The sequence below is a fragment of the Hyla sarda genome, chromosome 4 (assembly GCF_029499605.1).
Source record: "Hyla sarda isolate aHylSar1 chromosome 4, aHylSar1.hap1, whole genome shotgun sequence".
Taxonomy (NCBI): Eukaryota; Metazoa; Chordata; class Amphibia; order Anura; family Hylidae; genus Hyla; species Hyla sarda.
In genome coordinates, this window is record NC_079192.1 from 262,079,828 (window position 1) to 262,101,755 (window position 21,928).

Here is a 21,928-nt window from a genome sequence, read left to right on the forward strand (position 1 = left end):
GGCACCATAACATTATAAACACGACACAAAAATGTACATATTGTTATCTTAGTTACTGTACATTTAAAGCAATGTTAGACCCAGGCTGAAAGTTGTTTGTCTGTTAGGCAACATACTGAACATTTGGGGAAATAAAGTAGAATTGTGAAAATGTTGTGTAATGTTGTGTATTACTAAACTTTAAATAGGAAAATAATATGTTAAATAAGAGAATATAACTTCAGGACCAAGGACAGTTAGAAAGCCAGAGTACAATATTCTCACAGCACAAAGATACTATCATTATCTTATCAAGTCATCTAGATGCTCCTCTATGTAATATAACCCGAGGGAATACCAAGTACATACATCCTGTATGCAGTAATACATATCATGGACCATAGCCCTCTGTGTGTCAGTGTATGGTGGTTCAGTGAGGTACCATATACTCTTTTAGTGCAGTATGGTATATCTGTATCATTTTACAACAATACAACATGTGCACTCCTTTCAATGTGACCACTGACTGTAAAGTAAATGGAACATGTGGTCTTTAGAGAAATCTAGGTGGAGCCAATAAGTGTCAACATGGGACAAAGCTTTACTAAGACTTCTACCAGTTCTAGTGATTTCTGATTACTACAGTGGTCCCGTCCCCTTCAGTTGGTCAATAGTGGCACATCTTACCAATATAGCACCCATAAGATAATCATGTTATGTGTTATGTCATATACAATAAGACAACTTTATAAGTCATTAAAAAAAAGTTCTATTCATACATAGTTATTAATGAAAGAAAAAATGCTGCCATATTGCAGATGATGAACAACGTACATGTTGTGTATTTTCTCCTGTGCATGTTCATCTTTATACTAATCCCTAGTACTAACTTCTAACATTACAATTAAAACCTCCAAAAAGTCTTTAAAACAACAACACTTCTTCTTGAAGATATGTTTTATTACCTGGCTTTTATGGAGCCTCTGAGGAGAAAACATTTAACTTTAATCCAATGTTCTTTTTAAAATATGTATTTTATCAACATTCCAAGTCACTTCTCTGAATTCAGCAGTGCCATGGTACAGGGTGGGCCATTTATATGGATACACCTTAATAAAATGGGAATGGTTGGTGATATTAACTTCCTGTTTGTGGCACATTAGTATATGTGAGGGGGGAAACTTTTCAAGATGGGTGGTGACCATGGTGGCCATTTTGAAGTCTGCCATTATGAATCCAACTTTTGTTTTTTCAATAGGAAGAGGGTCATGTGACACATCAAAATTATTGGGAATTTCACAAGAAAAACAATGATGTGCTTGGCTTAACGTAACTTTATTCTTTCATGAGTTATTTACAAGTTTCTGACCACTTATAAAATGTGTTTAATGTGCTGCCCATTGTGTTGGATTGTCAATGCAACCCTCTTCTCCCACTCTTCACACACTGATAGCAACACCGCAGGAGAAATGCTAGCACAGGCTTCCAGTATCCGTAGTTTCAGGTACTGCACATCTCATATCTTCACAGCATAGACAATTGCCTTCAGATGACCCCAAAGATAAAAGTCTAAGGGGGTCAGATCAGGAGACCTTGGGGGACATTCAACTGGCCCATGACGACCAATCCACTTTCCAGGAAACTGTTCATCTAGGCATGCTTGATGTGCTTGGTTTTAACGTAACTTTATTCTTTCATGAGTTATTTACAAGTTGCTGACCACTTATAAAATGTGTTCAATGTGCTATTGAACACATTTTATAAGTGGTCAGCAACTTGTAAATAACTCATGAAAGAATAAAGTTACGTTAAAACCAAGCACATCATTGTTTTTCTTGTGAAATCCCCAATAAGTTTTATGTGTCAGATGACCCTCTCCCTTTTGAAAAAACAAAAGTTGGATCCAAAATGGCAGACTTCAAAATGGCCGCCATGGTCACCGCCCATCTTGAAAAGTTTCCCCTCTCACATATACAAATGTGCCACAAACGGGAAGTTAATATAATCAACCATTCCAATTTTAATAAGGTGTATCCATATAAATGGCCCACCCTGTAGATCGGAGGAATGCCAAATGCCTTATGGTGATGAAACACATACATGGCATTGTCAAAACAAGCAAGTGAGAAACTTTGTTGCACGTTCAAAAAGAAAGGTATAACCTATTGTATGTATTTAAATCTATTATAAAATGTATTTGTCTATTTTAACAAGTCCAGCTGGGGGATATTGCAAATATAGGCACTAACTTGTTTAACCCCTTAAGGACTCAGGGTTTTTCCGTTTTTGCACTTTCGTTTTTTCCTCCTTATCTTTTAAAAATCATAACCCTTTCAATTTTCCACCTAAAAATCCATATTATGGCTTATTTTTTGCGTCGCCAATTCTACTTTGCAGTGATATTAGTCATTTTACCCTAAAATGCACGGCGAAATGGAAAAAAAATCATTGTGCGACAAAATCGAAGAAAAAACGCCATTTTGTAAATTTTGGGGGCTTCCGTTTCTACGCAGTGCATATTTTGGTAAAAATTACACCTTATTATTCTGTAGGTCCATACGGTTAAAATGATACCCTACTTGTATAGGTTTGATTTTGTCGCACTTCTGGAAAAAATCATAACTACATGCAGGAAAATGTATACGTTTAAAAATGTCATCTTCTGACCCCTATAACTTTTTTATTTTGCCACGTACAGGGCGGTATGAGGACTCATTTTTTGCGCCGTGATCTAAAGTTTTTATCGGTATGATTTTTGTTTTGATCAGACTTTTTGTTCACTTTTTATTCATTTTTTAATGGTATAAAAAGTGACCAAAAATTAGCTTTTTTTGACTTTGGAATTTTTTTGTGCGTACGCCATTGACCGTGCGGTTTAATTAATGATATATTTTTATAGTTCGGACATTTACACACGCGGCGATACCACATATGTTTATTTTATTTATTTTTTTACACTGTTATTTTTTTTATGGGAAAAGGGGGGTGATTCAAACTTTTAATAGGGAAGGGGTTAAATGACCTTAACACTAACACTTTTTTTTTACATTTTTTTTTGCAGTGTTATAGGTCCCATAGGGACCTATAACACTGCACACACTGATCTTTTACACAGATCACAGGCGTGTATTAACACGCCTGTGATCAGTGTTATCGGCGCTTGACTGCTCCTGCCTGGATCTCAGGCACGGAGCAGTCATTCGCCGATCGGACACCGAGGAGGCAGGTAGGGGCCCTCCCGGTGTCCTGTCAGCTGTTCGGGACGCCGCGATTTCACCGCGGCGGTCCCGAACAGCCCGACTGAGCAGCCGGGTCACTTTCACTTTCACTTTAGAAGCGGCGGTCAGCTTTGACCGCCGCTTCTAAAGGGTTTATACCGCACATCGCCGCGATCGGCGATGTGTGGTATTAGCCACGGGTCCCGGCCGTTGATGAGCGCCGGGACCGACGCGATATGATGCGGGATCGCGATCCCGCTTCAAATCGCGGGGGCCGGCGCAGAATGTAAATATACGTTCTGCGTGGTTAAGGGGTTAATGACAAATGTATTTATTTTGTATCCTCCCACTATTCCATTACCTAGGGCACTTCCTCATTTGATAGGGACCTTTAAAGGGATACTCCAAAGGATAGGAGATAAGATGTCCGACCGCCGCTGGGGACCCCCGCAATCTCCCTGCTGCACCCGGCATTCATTTAGAGCGTCAGGTGCCGCATCAGAGGCTGGTGATGTCACAGCCACGCCCTGCTGGAAAAATCAAGGCCCCGCCCCCTCAATGCAAGTCTATCCGAGGGGGCGTGATGGACGTCACGCCCCATCCCATAGACTTGCATTAAGGTTGCATGGCCATGACACCATGAGCGGTCGTGGCCGTGACTTTACGAGCCTCCTTCCGCATTACCAGTCATCCGGCATGGAGTGCAGCTGGCTTTGTGCACTGGAGGTCTAGGGTGCCGCAGACATCTAATCCAGCGGCGGGACTCCAACGATCAGACATCTTACCCCCTATCCTTTGGATAAGAGTGGAGTACCCTTTTAAAGATTATCTTCCCTCATACTAGAATTGAATGCAAGGCCAATTCAATAAACAAGGAAAAATTAGGGAGGCAGGGTAGGCTGTTGACTCAAAATACTAAGTAAAAATAACCTTCAGAACTAATTATAAACTTTTTCAGTCTTGATGCCCATATAAGAGAATATATAGTATATGTACATGGGTAAAAGAAACTGTGAAACAGTGAAAGACTGCTCCCGCTAGATGGATAACTGGATGAGTTCAGCACTGGAAATCAACAGTTGGCACACACTCATTTACTACTTCCTGTCAGAAAGGAGGTGTTAAATCATACTGTGTATTGGCTGTCATTGTTATGTGGGAATTCTGTCTCTCAATATCACTTTGGTGGTAGATTGTTACTATCACTGTCATGGATGTTGTGGCTGAAACTCTCATTGACTCTCCATTGAAAACCGTATGCCAAAAGATGCATCAGGTTGTGTCCGTTTTGTGTCATGTACGGTTTTGTCCGTTTTTTTTTCCCTGTCCCCAAAACTGTAGCCTACCATGGTTTTTGGTCCGGGTGAAAAACCATATTAAACCGTATAGTTTTTTTGCTTTTTTTAACATTGGAGTAAAGGGGAACGTACAAAACCGTATGTGCGTACGGTTCCATCCAGTTTGCACCATACGGTTTTTGACTTTGCACAGTTTTTTTTCTTGGACTTTAAATCAAACAACTGAAACTTTATTGATAATGGAGTGAAAAGTTAAAAACTTAGACTTTTTTCTTTAAAAAATGGATGCAATCGGACATCATTTTTCAAACCGTATATGTTTTATAACCGTACACGGGTTAAAATTTGTACACACATTTTGATACAGTTTAGTCCGGTTTTGAGGAATACGTTTTTCATCAAAAACCTGATACAGGAACTGTACTGCAAAAACGAGTGGGAATGCATACTTAGAGAAAGATTTTTCCACAATTACCAAGGGTTAACAGAATCATATGCAACATTGACTTGATTTGTCTCCTGACTACACAGTTATATTGGGAAGACGACCCAGTTTAAAGGGGTACTCTGGCCCTAATTCATCTTATCCCCTATCCAAAAGATAGGGGATAAGATGTATGATCGCGGGGGTCCAGCCGCTGGGGACCCCCGCAATCTGTCATTCCACACCCACCTTTGTGAACCGTCACACCACCTCTCATAGACTTACATTGAGGGGGAGGGGCATGACGTCACATGGGGCAGACGATACTCTTGCCCTGTGGTCATTATGCTTCACACTCAGCCTCCAGCACTGCAGAAAGCTCACACAGGTGGGTGCTGAATGACAGATTGCGGGGGTCCCCAGCAGCGTGACTCCCGCGATCATACATCTTATGCTCTATCCTTTGGATAGGGGATAAGATGTATTAGGGCCGGAGTACCCCTTTAACTCAAGATGACAATGGTCATGTTTTTGCAGTCTACTTTGTATATAAAACCCCTGTAGAAGACAAATATTCATAATATTTGGTGAGAAAGAAGAGCGTTGATATTCTCTCCATCCAAATGGTGGGAACACCCTGCCTTGTCCCAGTTGCACAGTCACGGATCTTAAACAACAAGTTACAATACCAACCATGACCAATTGCATTTTGTTAAGCTCACATTTTCTTTGTTTTCTCATACATCCCTCTATTGCATCCTGATTCCTTTAATAACCTCGTTGGACCAAGTCCTTAACTACTCCCCCTTGAATTACAACCTTAATCTCTCCATATACTTGGAATTAATTCTTTTCATCAGTCATGTTTTATCACTTTCTAATTCTGTGTGTTGCCAGGGTGAAATGACCCATGTAATCCTATGACTAACAGATAAATCCATTCTTTATTTTTATTTAATTAGCCATTTCCTCCCTTACAGAGCAGATTCAATGCAGTTTACATAAACAAGACACAAATGTGCCTACTTCTTATTGTACTGTACTTACTATGACAAACCACTGGATGTAGTAAATGCCTGAGAAATACTGTACTAGCAAGTCTTAAGTACATTAGAATAAACATATACAAATAGAGCAGCATAGAAGTTTAGACCGATTAAGATAGTAATACATTGAAGGTATGATTTACTTTAAATGCATTACCGAACAGGTCAGCTCTATATCAAGTGTCAAGAACGCAGGGCTGAGCTATAGGATGCATGCCTCCTCCCTACCCCACCCCCTTCATGTCTTTATTGATTGATGTACAGGGCTTGTCTTCCAGCACTGAGCCAGGCACATCAATCAGTCAGGGCAGAGCAGTGTGGGAAAGGGAAGAGTCAGCACTTGAGCTCTGAGCATTATCTAGAGCAGACAAATTCCCTTTAAAGATTTGTTCCTATAAACATTTATGGCATACCTACAGGATATGCTATAAATGCATAAAAAGATGAGAGTCCAAGAGGAAGCACCAGCACTTATCTGAAGAATGGGAATCTCCACAGAGCATGCCACCCATTATGTTTAACCCCTTAAGGACTCAGACCATTTTCACCTTAACCCCTTCCTGCTACAGGACGTATGCATACGTCCCAGCTGCTGACAGGTTCGTGCAACTGGACGTATGCATACGTCCTGTATTAATAGCTTCACTGTGCGGCTCTGCACAGTGAAGCCGCGGCAATCTCTGCTGCTATCGGCAGCAGAGGATCGCTGTTACATGTTCAGGGACCTGTCAGAGCAATCCCGCTGTGCGATCGCTCTGACTGGCTTTTCCCCCGACAGGCTCTGCGATCAGAGCCTGGCTTCACTGTGCGGCTCTGCATAGTGAAGCCGCCGGTGATCTCCGCTGCTATCAGCAGGGACCAATCAGAGCGGTCCCTATGTGTGATCGCTCCGATTGGCTGTTCTCTGACAGACTGGCCAATCAGAGCGCAGATCACGTGACCGGACTGTTTCTGGCTCCGTGATCGCGCTTCTGACAGTCAGTCTGTCAGAGAAGAGCAATGAGTCAGGACGTGCTGCGGTCTGATCTGACGTTTTCACGGCAGATCAGCCACATTGTAAAAAAAACAGTAAAACACACACACACACACATTATCCCCCTCATCACCCCACCTCCCCTGCCATCACCATATAGTACCCCCCCACCTTTGATCACCCCCTCATCGCCCCTCATCACCCCCTGAGATCTTCGCCCCTTGTCCCCTTGTGATAGCTGCGACGTGCACCAGTGTGATCTTCGCCCCCTTTCACCTGTGATCGTCGTCCCCTGTCACCTGTGACTGTCGCCCCTGTGTCACCAGAGACCGTCGCCCCCTGTCCCCTGTGGTAGCTTTGGCGTGCCGATTAGTATTTTTCAATAAAAATCAGCCATCCGCTATCACCGTCCGTCACCCCTGTGTCACCTGAGTTTGCTGTCATCTGAGACCGTCGCCCCTGTGTCACCTGTGATTGTCGCCCCTTGTCACTGTTCCAAAAAGTAAAAAAAATTAAAAAGTAAAAAAAAGAGCTTGAAACCACCCATTCACCTGTCCTTTGATCACCCTCCAGTGATTACCCCCTGAGACCATCGCCCCCTGTCCCCGGTGGTAGCTTTGGCGTGCCGATTAGTATTTTTCAATATAAATCAGCCGTCCACTATCACCGTCCGTCACCCCTGTGTCACCTGAGTTTTCTGTCTGCTGTCATCTGAGACCGTCGTCCCTGTGTCACCTGTGATCGTCGCCCCTGTGTCACCTGTGATAGTCGCCCCTGTTGCACCTGTGATTGTTGCCCCTGTGTCACTGATCCTGTTGTCATCCCCTTGTTATAAAAAGTTTTAAAAAAATTGAAAAAAAGTAAACCCTTTCCTGTCACCCCTTTGTAGTCACCCCGTTTTTTGTGTTGTGTACACCTAAGTGCACAACATGTCAGGCACATCACAGCGGATGTATTCGCTGGAGGAGGCCTATGAATTTTTGGCCTCAGAGACGGAGTCTGTGAGCGATGATGGGGACCCTACATTTCTAATCTCATCCTCATCTTCATCCTCATCCGACTCGGACGTGCCACCACCAAGGAGGCGACGCAGGCAGGCCACTGCAGCGGCCGCTGCTTTACCAGGCCCATCAAGGCTTTCTGAGCCCTCGGAGCCCTCTGACTCCACATGGGTAGACCCAGACCATTTTACACCCCAAATTCCTGGGTTTACAGGGAATGCAGGGATGCAATTCCCATTTGCTGGGTTGGCAGAAAAATACTTTTTTAACTTCTTTTTCACGGATGAGCTGCTAGAGCATTTGGTTGCGCAAACAAACATCTACGCCAACCAATATATTACTGCACACCCCACCTCTAGTTACGCTCATCCGAATAGGTTGACCCCTGTGACCCCATCAGAGATGGCAACATTTTGGGGTATAATGCTCAGCATGGGGCTTCTGAAGAAACCCAGTATCCGCTCATACTGGAGCCACGACCTGCTGTATAACACCCCCATGTACCGCATGGCGATGAGCAGGACACGTTTTGAGCAGATAATGAGGTTTCTACATTATAATGATAATGCCACTTGTCCACCTAGAGACCACCCTAGCTATGACCGGCTATATAAAATTCGGCTGCTTATAGACCACCTAAATGCCGTGTTCCAGGCGGCATATGTCCCAGAAAGGGAAATATCAATTGACGAGTCCCTGGTGCACTTCAAGGGCAGGCTACAATTTCGCCAGTACCTGCCCAGCAAAAGGGCACGGTATGGGGTAAAGATGTACAAGCTCTGTGAAAGTGCATCAGGATACACGTACCGGTTTCGTGTATATGAGGGGAAAGACTTGTCAATTGAACCCCCAGAGTGCCCCCCTGTCCTGGGAATTACAGGCAAGATAGTATGGGATTTGGTGCACCCCATACTAGACCAGGGATACCACCTCTACCTGGACAATTTCTACACCAGCGTTCCCCTATTCAAGTGCCTCACTGCACGTGGGACAGTAGCATGCGGCACTGTCCGTAAAAACCAGAGAGGCCTCCCCAAACCTCTGCTGGCACACCCCATGCGGAGGCATGAGAGCAGGGCACTATGCAGCGATGGCATATTGTGTGTCAGATACAAGGACAAGAGAGAGGTCCTTATACTCACCACAATACATGACCACGCCACCACTCCGGTTTCTGTATGTGGGGCCCCTACAGAAATCCATAAGCCAGACTGCATCCTGGCTTACAATAAGTTCATGGGAGGGGTGGACTTGTCTGACCAGGTGCTAAAGCCATACAGCGCCATTAGAAAGACAAGGGCGTGGTATAACAAACTGGCTGTGCATATGGTACAGATGGCCTTATATAACGCCTTTGTCCTGTACCGACATGCCAGCCAGAGTGGGACGTTCTTGGAGTTTCAGGAGGTGGTCATAAGGAACCTGATATTTGGGGACCAGGAAGGTGCAGGCCCCAGCACTTCCGAGTACTCATGGATTGTGCCAGGGCAGCATTTCCCCAGTGAAATCCCCCACACTGGGAACAAGGGGAGGACCCAAAAGAAGTGCAGGTTCTGATATAAAAGAGGGATCCGCCGGGACACTACGTACCAGTGCGAGACCTGCCCCACTCAGCCGGGACTGTGCATCCCATGTTTTAAAATGTATCACATATCCCTGCAATTTTAATTTGATCCATCTTATCCCCCGTGTATCACATCACATGCTACTGTTTTTTCTTAGTTAATTTTATCCCCCCCCCCCCCATTTTATTAGAACCTATGGCCTAGTGTGCCACCTATTATTTTTCTTTTTACCCCAAAACCATTCCAGCAAAATATCTGGTACAGTGTGCTTCAAATTATTTTCATTGTACCCCAAAACCATTCCAGCAATATATGTGGTACAGTGTGCCGCAAATTTTTTTCATTGTACCGCAAAACCATTTATTTGGTAGTGTGCCACAAATTATTTTCTATATATCCCTCTGTTCGGAGACCTGAAGTGCGCCAGCAGAGCACTAAATGTCCACCTATGGGGTGTCTTCTTAATCAGGAGAAATTGGGCTTCAAATTTTGGGGTCCATTTCCACCTATTACCTCTTGTATAAAAGTAAAATTGGGGGTAACACCATCATTTTAGTGTTAAAAATCTAATTTTCCATTTTCATTTCCAATTTCAACACAAAGTCGTCAAACACCTGTGAGGAGTTAAGTCTCACTATACCCCTTGTTACGTTCCTTGAGGGGTCTAGTTTCCAAAATATTATGCCATGTGGTTATTTTTTTGCTGTTCTGGCACCCTGGGGACATGCTAAATGCAACATGCCCCCCAAAACAATTTCAAAAAGCCAAATTTTGCTCCTTCTCTTCTGAGACCTGTAGTGCGCCAGAAGAGCACTTTTCACCCCCATATGGGGTGTTTTCTGAATCGGGAGAAATTGGGCTTCAAATTTTTTGGGGGGGGGGGGTATTTTCTGCTTTAACCGTTTGTAAAAATGTAAATTTTTTGGGAAACCAAGCATTTTAGGTAATTATTATTTTTTTTTACATATGCAAAAGTCGTGAAACCCCTGTGGAGTATTAAGGTTCACTTTTCCCCTTGTTACGTTCCCCAAGGGGTCTAGTTTCCAAAATGGTATGCCATGTGGGTTTTTTTTTTTGCTGTCCTGGCACCATAGGGGCTTCCTAAATGCGGCATGCCCCCAGAGCAAAATTTGCTTCCAAAAAGCCAAATGTGACTACTCCTCTTCTGAGACCTGTAGTGTGCCAGCATAGCACTTTTCAACCCCATATGGGGTGTTTTCTGAATCAGGAGAAATTGGGCTCTCAAATTTTGTGGGGTGTTTTCTGCTATTACCCTTTTTAAAAATGAAACATTTTTGGGAAAACAAGCATTTTAGGTAAAACATTTTTTTTTTTTTTTTTTTACATTTGCAAAAGTCATGAAACACCTGTGGGGTATTAAGGCTCACTTTATCCCATGTTACATTCCCCGAGGGGTCTAGTTTCCAAAAAGGTATGCCATGTGTTTTTTTTTTTTTTTTTTTTTTTTTTGCTGTTTTGACACCCTAGGGCCTTCCTAAAGGTTACATGCCCCCCAAAAACCATTTCAGAAAAATGTTCTCTCCAAAATCCCCTTGTCGCTCCTTCCCTTCTGAGCCCTCTACTGCGCCTGCCAAACACTTTACATAGACTTATGAGGTATGTGCTTACTCGAGAGAAATTGGGCTACAAATACAAGTAAATATTTTCTTCTTTTACCACTTGCAAAAATAAAAAAATTGGGTATACAAGAACATGCGAGTGTAAAAAATGAAGATTTTGAATTTTCTCCTTCACTTTGCTGCTATTCCTGTGAAATGCCTAAAGGGTTAAAACGCTGACTGAATGTCATTTTGAATACTTTGGGGGGTGTAGTTTTTATAATGGGGTCCTTTATGGGGTATTTCTAATATTAAGACCCTTCAAATCCACTTCAAAACTGAACTGGTCCCTGAAAAATATTGAGTTTGAAAATTTTGTGAAAATTTGGAAAATTGCTGCTGAACTTTGAAGCCCTCTGGTGTCTTCCAAAAGTAAAAACTCATACATTTTATGATGCAAACATAAAGTAGACATATTGTATATGTGAACAAAAAAATAATTATTTTGAATATCCATTTTCCTTACAAGCAGAGAGCTTTAAAGTTAGAAAAATGCAAAATTTTCATTTTTTTCATAAAATTTGGGGATTTTTCACCAAGAAAGGATGCAAGTTACCACAAAATGTTACCACTATGTTAAAGTAGAATATGTCACAAAAAAAAAAACTATCTCGGAATCAGAATGATAAGTAAAAGCATTCCAGAGTTATTAATGTTTAAAGTGACAGTGGTCAGATTTGCAAAAAAGGCCTGCGTCCTGAAGGTGAAAATGAGCTGTGTCCTTAAAGGGGTTATCCAGGAAAAAAGTTTTTTTTATATATCAACTGGATCCAGAAAGTTAAACAGATTTGTAAATTACTTCTATAAAAAAAATCTTAATCCTTTCAGTACTTCTGAGCTTCTGAAGTTAAGGTTGTTCTTTTCTGTCCAAGTGCTCTCTGATGACACGTGTCTCGGGAACCGCCCAGTTTAGAAGAGGTTTGCTATGGGGATTTGATTTCTAAACTGGGCGGTTCCCGAGACATATGTCTTTAGAGAGCACTTAGAAAAGAACAACCTTAACTTCAGAAGTTCATAAATACTGAAAGGATTAAGATTTTTTTAATAGAAGTAATTTACAAATCTGTTTAACTTTCTAGATCCAGTTGATATATAAAAAAAATAGTTTTTTCCTGGATAACCCCTTTAAGGGGTTAAGGACTCAAAACAATTAACATTTTTGCACTTTCGTTTTTTCCTCCTCACCTTTTATAAATCATAGCACGTTCAATTTTGCACCTATAGACGCATATAAAGGCTTTTTTTTTTTCATCACCAATTGTACTTTGTAATGACTTTACTTATTTTATAACATAATCTGCAGGAAACAAAAAAAATTCTTTGTGGGGTGAAAAGAAGAAAACTATTTCATTTTGCAACTTTTTTGTTAAAATGACACCTTATCTTTATTCTGTAGGTCCATACGGTTACAGGGAAACTCAATTTATGTAGGTCTTATTTATTTTACTACTATAAAAAAAATTATAACATGCACCAAAATTAGTATGTTTAAAATTGTCATCTTCTGACCCTTATAACTTTTTTATTTTCCGCATACAGGGCTATGTGAGGGCAAATTTTTTGCACTTTGGTCTGTAGTTTTTATCGGTAGCATTGTTTTAATGGTTCTTTTTGATCGCTATTTATTAATATTTTTATGGTATATGAAGTGACCAAAAATGCACAATTTTGAACTTTGTTATTTTTTTTTACTAGTACGCAATCAACCGTGCTTTAAATACCGCATATGATTATTTTTATTCTTTATTACATTATTTTATTTTTTTTAAATGGGAAAGGGGGGGCGGGGTTGATTTAAACTTTTAATAGGGAAGGGGTTAATGAACTTTTATTAACCTTTTTTTTCTTTATTTCTACATGAAGTCTTATAATTGCATATACTGATCAATGCTATGCCCTAGCAAAGCATTGATCAGTGTTACCGTCACTCTGCTACTCCTGCCTGCAGGCATGGAGCAGTAGATTGCCGATCGGACGATGGAGAGGCAGATGAGGATCCTCTCGTCATCCAGTAAGCTGATCGGGACATCACGATTTTGTAGAGATAGTCCTGATCAGCTCCACTGAGCTGCTGGGATTCTTGCACTTTTGTTTTAGAAGCAGAAAATCAACTTTGATTATAGCATCTAAAGGGTTAATGCTGGGCATCGGCCCGATTGGCAGTGCCCAGAATTAGCCTTGGGTCCTGGCTGCCCGTTGCAACCGGGACCCACCGGGTTTTACCCGTTCTCCACTGAGGAGAACAGTTTAAACCTGGAAAACACGACCAGGGCGTACAGGTACGACCTGAGTCCTTAAGTACCAGGACGTTAGGGTGTGCATGTACGCCCTGCGTCCTTAAGGGGTTAATTTGTAATATTGTTTTAAAATTACAGGCCAATAGGCAATTGTACATCTATGTCTTTAAGTTAACACTTCTTGGTCTGTGCCAAGCCCTTTCTAAGCCTTATTTTGCCATTTATTTGTATCCAAATCACCATCCATTATTTTCTGCAAACTGGCCTGAAGAGTATAAGTTATGTCTAAATATGTGTGGCTATCATTGTAGATGGTGCCTAGAATCAACACCATGGGGGGAATTTACTTAATTCGCTGGCCTTAGGTAATCTCCCAATGGCTTCCTGTTCACATGATTTATTAATAATAAATCATGGAATTCAGTGGATAGCCATGCACTGCATTTTGAAATATATGCAAGCTCTGATCTAGTGTAGATTTTGACTAAAAAGTATGCTAGTTTTCTAGTGTAAATTGTAATAGATTTGTCAATGCAGGATGAGCATAAACTAAATATAAAAAAGTAAAACATTTTTGTACAAACTGGATGTCTGCGCAAAAATTTGCAGCTTTTTAAAAATTGAAGGCAAAAGTACTAGCTTTATAAATTTCTTCTCATGTCCTTAAAGGGGTACTCCGGTGCTTACACATCTTATCCCTTATCCAAAGGATAGGGGATAAGATGTCCGCAGATGGGGACGCCCGCGATCATGCACGCGGCACCCCGTTTGTAATCAGTGCCTGGAGCGTGTTCGCTCCGGGTCTGATTACGCTCGACCACAGAGTCCGCGGCGTGTGACGTCACGCCCCCGCCCCCGTGTGACGTCATGCTCCTCCCCTCAATGCAAGCCTACGGGAGGGGGCATGATACCTATCACGCCCCCTCCCATAGGCTAGCATTGAGGGGCGGAGCGTGACATCACACGGGGGCGGGGGCGTGATGTCACACGCCGCCGGCTCTGCGGTCAAGGTAATCAGACCCGGAGCGAACACGCTCCGGGCACTGATTACAAATGGGGTGCCGCGTGCATGATCACGGGCGTCACCAGCTGCGGGACTCCCGTGATCAGGCATCTTATCCCCTATCCTTTGGATAGGGGATAAGATGTGTAAGCACCGGAGTACCCCTTTAAAGGGCTAATCTGCCCCTAGACATCCAATCCTATAGGGGATAAGATGTCTGATTGTGGGGTCCCAGCGCTGAGAACCCCCGCGATCTCCTGCATGCCATCCCAGTATTCTGAACTTTTTGTTCCGAATGCTGGGTTCGGGACCGTGGTTGTGATGTCACTCTTCGCCCCTCCATTCATGTCTATTAGAGGGGGCGTGATGGCCAGGGTGGCATGCAGGAGATGGTGGGGCTTTCCCAGTGGCAGGCATCCCCCACAATCAGACATCTTATATCCTATGCTTTGGATAGGGAATAAGATGTCTAGGGGCAAAGTAGCCCTTTAAAGGGGATGTGTCACCTAGATTTATTTTTACTGATTAGAACTGTTCTGTTATAATTTAAAAACAACTAGAAAAATGTCTCTCAAATTTTACATAAACATATTAGAGGCAGATATACAACTTTATAAAATTTGGCTGAAATATGTTCTGGTGGGGAACAGTACAGCATTGTAGAATGGAACTGGAAACACAGTAAGCTTGTGTGCTGCTATGTCAGATCGATCCAGATAGTAAATGGTGACTGTACATTGGGTTGGTCCATTATTGTAGGTAGTGACTAGGCATTGGTTCGCTCCACATGTTGATGAGAGACAGTTGGGTGTTAGAGACGAGGACAATGGCTCAAATGAAAAAGAAATCCCATTAAAAAAAATAGTTAAAAAATGTGTGGCAAGACGAGCTGAGTATCTGAAAAAGGACACAAAGACGCAAACAAATGAGAAAAATGTAATGCCCCCAAAAAAGCTTGTGAAAGCAGCCCTGAAAGAAAAAAAATGCTGAATAGCTAACCAACCACAGCTGGCCAGTCTACAAGAATTACTGAGCTCCTTACTTCATACATTAAGACTATATGAACAGAGTGAGGTCTACTGTTCACCTAACTACTTTTCTAATCTGTTTCTATCTTTTTGTTGTATTTTATTATTAAATGCAAACACTATTCCACTCTCCACCGGCAGTGGCTTATCTACTAGAGAACATGTTGAAATCCAACATACCGATCCTTCTCTTGGGAGTCAGGAGATCACCATTTGGATTAGATGGCTGCCCGGTCCTGACGATATCAGCAGGTTAGGCTGACACGTATCTAATGTGTATATGTGTATGGCTAGCTTAAGTACCAGAAATGTTATCAAATGGATTTAGTACAGCTATAGTGTTTACATGACTAAGGCCTGTCATTTCCTAGGGAAGAATTGTAGAATATGACTGTAATTTATTTATGATATATTTTCAAAAATAGATACAAATTCTTTAAATGTTCTATGCCATGAATTTATTATGACTTTTCATTTACTGAGTAAAATGGCTAAACCATACAAATGTTGTCACCTCCCTGGTGATAATTTGTTACATTTGTTAAAATGTTCAAAGCATACGAGGATTCTTTTATTTTTATGCTGTTGCCTCTTGTAAATAAGATGAATCATGGCTCTAGACTTGAAGGTTTGTGATCATAACAAAAGTTGGGAGGCAATTTTTCAAAGAACCACATTAGAGCCCTGAGACTAGCTACTAGCAATATCTGAAAGCCTTAAAATTGGAACACATAGAGCATCCGATGTTACAATGTAACTTGAAGGTGAGGAGGGATCAGAATTCCATTGTGATGACAGAACTGCCTCCAGTTCAGAAAAGCAATTATGATATGCGAGATATCTGAGGAACTTGATGCCAAAGGGTCAATGATCCTGGCTATAGCAATAATTGCAATGGTAGAATTCACTGAAGACATATCACCATGAAAGCTATAAAATAAGTGCACACTTGTAATACAGAAATATTGTGCACTAAAGTTCTGAATAAACACTGATGGAGCACAGTAGTTCAATGCATGCAGTGTTTGTAACTATTGAATACCATTTATGTATACTGGTGGACATACAATAAGGTTTGTGAATTTACAAGCAATGTCTCATGGACCTCACTAAACAGGTGCAATGAACTTAGAGCAAATATACTGTATATTATAATTAATGATAGCTTTCTAGAATAAATTGTAATAAATTGGTCCTTGCAGGAGGTCATGCCCCCTTCTACTCCCACTTCACGCTAAGCTCAACCCATTTGGTGAACATGGAGTAAACAGGAAAAAAGTTGCACATTTTTGTAAAAATCTGGTGCTCACACAAAAATTTGCTATTTTCCAAAGCCTAAAGCCAATTGTATTAGCTTCATAAATTCCTCCTCTTTTAATGTGTCACTTAGATTTCATTTTACTGTTCCATTTTGTTAGTGTATATGCTCTGTTCTAACTTGAAAACACCTTGAAAGAGTTGTCTCAAATTTAACATAATAACATATTAGGGGTGGATACATACTTAGAGAAAGATTTTTCCACAATTGCCAAGGGTTGTTAACAGAATCATATGCAACATTGGCTTGATTTGTCTCCTGACTCTATACAGTTATATTGGGAAGCCGACCAAGTTTAAAGGGGTACTCCAGCCCTAATTCATCTTATCCCCTATCCAAAAGATAGGGGATAAGATGTATGATTGCGGGGGTCGCTGGGGACCCCCGCAATTTGTCATTCCACATCCACCTTTGTGAACCGTCACACCCCCTCCAATAGACTTGCATTGAGGGGGCGGGGCGTGATGTCACACGGGGGAGGACGATACTCTGGCCCTCTGGTCATTACGCTTCACACTCAGAGCCTCCAGCACTGCAGAGAGCTCACATAGGTGATTGGGGGGGGGGGTCCCCAACGGCTTTGGATAGGGAATAAGATGTATTAGGGCTGGAGTACCCCTTTAAACTTGGTCTTCTTCCCAATATAATTGTATAGAGTCAGGAATCAAATCAGGTCAAGGTTGCAGAGGATTCTGTTAACAATCCTTGGTAATTTTGGGAAAATCTTTCTCTAAGTATGCATTCACACCACGTTTTTGGTTTACTTTGGGTCTGTTATTGAATGCACTTTTAGATGCTAGATTACTGCACTTTATGCTTCATGCTAGTAGGCTCCAGAGCTGCAACCAGTGTGGTAAACAAAATTGTTTTCTTTACTCTATTATTTTATATCTTACTTATACTTTTTATGCATTGTACAATAAGTTGCTTATGGAGCAATACATTTCTTATATCTAATCATGAGCAACAAAGAAGTGCACTTGGTTAACTGAGACATCGGCCCTGATTTATTAACGTTTTCCTGATCATTTTTCCTCGGGTTGTGCGCCCAAATTGTGTTGCTCGCTGCATGCGACACAATGTCCCTGATTTACTATTAAAAACCCAACATGCTTTGTCGGGTTGTGTACCAGATTCTGGTGCATTGTGACTGAATTTGCACCAGAATTAAAAAAGAAACCCGACTAACTCTCCATTTTACTGAGAAAACCCCAAAAAGTGGCATAGCTGCCGGGGAAGGTGGGTGTAGCCACCAAAAAGGGGTGTGTCCCCGACATTTTCACAAAAACTCAACATATTTACTAAGGTTTCCACAGAAAATGTGGTGGATTTGAGCTGAGGAAAACCCTACAGATCAGAGCGTGTAGATGTGTAAAAAAAAGCAAAGTGTAGGGAAAGTGGAAAATGTAGGGAAACCTTTGTAAATATCCTGGGAAAAAAACCTGTTGGGAATCAAAACAACAAAGAAAACTACACTCCAGTCTTAGAAAATCAGGGCCATCATGTATTTAAATTATATGAGTTTATGTAATACTTTTAACCATTTTGAAATTTTCTTATATTTGTGTAATTGGATCCACTCACTGGTCATCACGTCTGCAGTAAATTTAAGCTGTCCATTTGGGGGATGGCGCAAATGTGACATAGAATAGAAAAGCGTCTTGAAAAGAGCAAATACAATATAAGCGGCTAAGTGGAACTATACTGTAAAATATAGAGTCGATCAGTTTTGTTTTTAAAAAAAATTCTACAGAAATCCATATTCATGCATTAGTGAGAATTTCATTTCATGTGTTAATACTGAAATCATAGATAAGATTTCTGCTATCTAGTCACATGTAGGAAACATATTCCAGCAGCCGCGGCTTCACAGAATTAAACGGAATAATTGGAAAAATGATTCCATAATTGAAATGTGGCACATGATTATTACCAGCTCAGCGACATAGAATTGTACCTTTAATCTACACCTCTGCGACTCTGTGAACATTACAATTAAATGTATCAAGCTCCTCTAATAACAAAGAGCTGCCCAGAACATCTGAGAATGGCATATCATACTCACCCCGAAGAGATCATGCCAGGAAAATAATTACAAAAAAGTTAATAAATAAATTCGTTCAATTTTCCTTTAGAGAATAATAATATAAAAAAACTAGCTGTCTGAAAGTTTTTATTTAAAACATTTGCAAGGTGAATGACAAGTATAGGGGACAAGAACCAGGAATGGGCTGAGCGCTGGACTAGAAATAAATTCAAGCCCTGCAGCATCCAATAATTCTATGTATGTTCAGTGCTGCACTGTAACTCCAGGGAAACTATAGATTATTGTATATACTGGATACAAATATATAAAAGCCTTATTTTAAAAACACAGCTAGATTTTTATGTCGGTAAAAAAAAAGTCTTGGAAGGAGATTTACCAAGCTCTGTAGTAGATGTTTTTGCATAAATGCAATGCAACTGCACATGCGACTTTTTTATACATGCTGCGACTTTTTGATTTTTGCTTATCCCAACGCACATTTCGGAAATCTGTTCACGTAGTAATTTTTTTTTGTACTTTGCAGTGGTCATGTATTTATCTAATGCGAAAGTTGCTATTTATGAAGAAAAAAAGTTGCATCTCCGTTTAAAAGTCGCATATGTATTCCAGGTCCAACCTGGCTTACAGAAGGTACATACATCCACAAAAAAGGAGATTAACACCCACTTTAACTAACACTTCCCAATGCGCTACCTATATATATTGCCCCCCTGCTATGCTACCTATATATATTGCCCCCAGCAGTGCTTATATGTGTCCCCCCCAGCGAGCGCATACATATGTCACTTGCAGCGCTATCTGTAAAGTATACTTTCAGAAGCGTATCATGCTGCTGGCCAGGGAAGGCAGCGCAATGCCACCCGCTTCCCGGCCAGCAGATGCGCTGCTGATAGTATACTTCACAGATAGCACAGCGATGGACATGGGGGACCAACACACATTTTAGGACTACCACTCCCATCATGGACAGACTATGCCCATGATGGGAGTTATAGTCCATGGGCTTAGGTGCAAATCGCAGTAGGTCATTAACCAGAGACGCGCTGCGATCAGCATTTATTAACTGTAAAAGCCGGCGGCACATGCGGCTCCACTGCGCTCCCGGCTGGGAATACTGTATACGGTATCATAATTCATGATCCCCACCGCCGGAAAAGATTTTCACCAATCAGAGCTCCCCAACTCCCGGCGGCGGGGATAATGAATTATGACAGTGTATACAGGAGTCGGTGGGCAGCGCAATGGAGCCACATGTACCGCCGGCTTGTTAACTTAATAAATGCAGATCACAGCGTGTCTCTGGATAATGACCTGCTGCGATCTGCACCTAAGCCCATGGACTATAACTCCCATCATGGGCAAAGTCTGTCCATGATGGGAGTAGTAGTCCTAAAATTCCTGTACCAAGAACAAAAAACAAAAAAACATCAATACACATTCCACCTCCCATACCCCTCACAATACAACACAACCCCCCTTTAAACACACCATTTCACTTATACAACAACAGGCCCTACTGGTCAAATACAATCACTACAACTCCATCACTTCTAAACTTGCCCATATTACTTTAATCTACTGTTACCATATAAACATAGAATGTATCGGCAGATAAGAACCATTTGGACCATCTAGTCTGCCGAAGTCTATGAATAACTTCCCACATCTGTCAATCACAATTAACTGAACATTGTAATGCAACCACAAACGTTCTAATGTAACCATTAATTACTTCCATCTTAACCTTTGCTGTCACTCAGAGTTAAATATACACTCACAACCCCATTCAAACACTGTTCCTCTGGCCTCCCATCCAAGACTTAGCCTGACCTAAAGCTGCTCAACTTCAACATGAAGCCAGCCAGCTCTGCCATAGACCTAAATTAGTCTTTTGGTTTCAATGGGGAAAATTTCTTAATGTTATAGATTTACCCTGCTAAAGCCCTCAGCATTTATAGTGGAGGTCATAGGGACTGATATCACAACCCAGCCCCAGTGACCTCAACTACCCACTCAAATTTGAAAAGTTTGAAGCCCCCACACTGACTAAATACTTGCAACTTAAACTAAATAAATAGACCTGATGAAGAGAGGATTCCCGTCTAGAAATGTGTTGTCCTGCACCTGTGTAACTTATATTGCTCTTGTTACCACTGAACATTGAGAAATAAGAAGTTTACACAGCCTCTCTGGCGAAATCGCCTGTTTAATCGCAGAGAAGCGCCACCCGCAAGTTGTTTTCTTGGGTCTGTCCCTCTGCACAGACACCCGCAGCCATTTAGCTGTGTGGGCATGCACACTCTAGCAATGCTACTGGTAATAAAGGGTAGATAAAGAACTTCAGCTATTAGCATAAGGGAAAACTTTTCTGTTTTAAAAAATGCTTTTGTAAGCGGGTTTTCCTGTTTTTGCTTTTGTGATTATTTATCAACGTCATGTGACTATTTGATAAATAGGTCATACGTAAGCAAATGTAAACGAAAAATTTAAACAAAAAAATTGTCATATAAAAGTCATATGTGTGAAAAGAATGATAAATCTCCACTCAACAGATACACAGGAAAGATAATAGGAGTTGTGATTTTTTTACATAAATAGATGAAAAACACTATGTAGTTATTGCCATTTTGCTTGTACTATACAGTAATTCTGCATCTTTTTCCAACATCTAAAGCGTACTTTTAATAGTGCGTTACTATTGCAAGTATAGTCAATGGCCAAAATGAGCATAAAACATTTAGCAAAAATATGCAGCAGATCCTGTATGGTAGGGTATAAAAGCTAAGCTGTGATTGGTTTGTGTGGGCAAATCACATCAGTTTTTATCCTCAGATTGATATGCTGATAACATTAGTATTAGTTTTCCATGTTAAGGATTCCTTCACACAATCTTATTAACCCCTCAACGACCAAGGATGCAAATTTAGGTCCTGGTTCTGCGGTACTTAGCGCACCAGGACATATATTTACGTCCTGTACATGACCGCGAGCATCGGAGCAATGCTCGGATCATACGTGGCTGGTCCCGGCTGCTGATCGCAGCCAGGGACCAGCCGGTAATGGTCGACATCCACGATCGCGTAGATGTCTGCCATTAACCCCTTAGAAGTCATGATCAATACAGATAACGGCATCTGTGTTTTATATACACAAATGAGGAATCAATAAAAAG

The 21,928-nt window shown here is 41.4% G+C and overlaps 2 protein-coding genes across 2 annotated transcripts in view; one reads left to right on the top strand and one right to left on the bottom strand.

Moving 5' to 3' along the window:
- Positions 1-21,928, bottom strand: part of NAV3 (neuron navigator 3) — a 642,886-nt gene that overhangs the window by 528,978 nt on the left and 91,980 nt on the right. The window lies entirely within an intron of this gene.
- Positions 7,868-9,496, top strand: LOC130367453 (piggyBac transposable element-derived protein 4-like). Its single transcript, XM_056569874.1, has one exon. It carries the CDS (start codon positions 7,868-7,870, stop codon positions 9,494-9,496), a length of 1,629 nt encoding a protein of 542 aa, XP_056425849.1.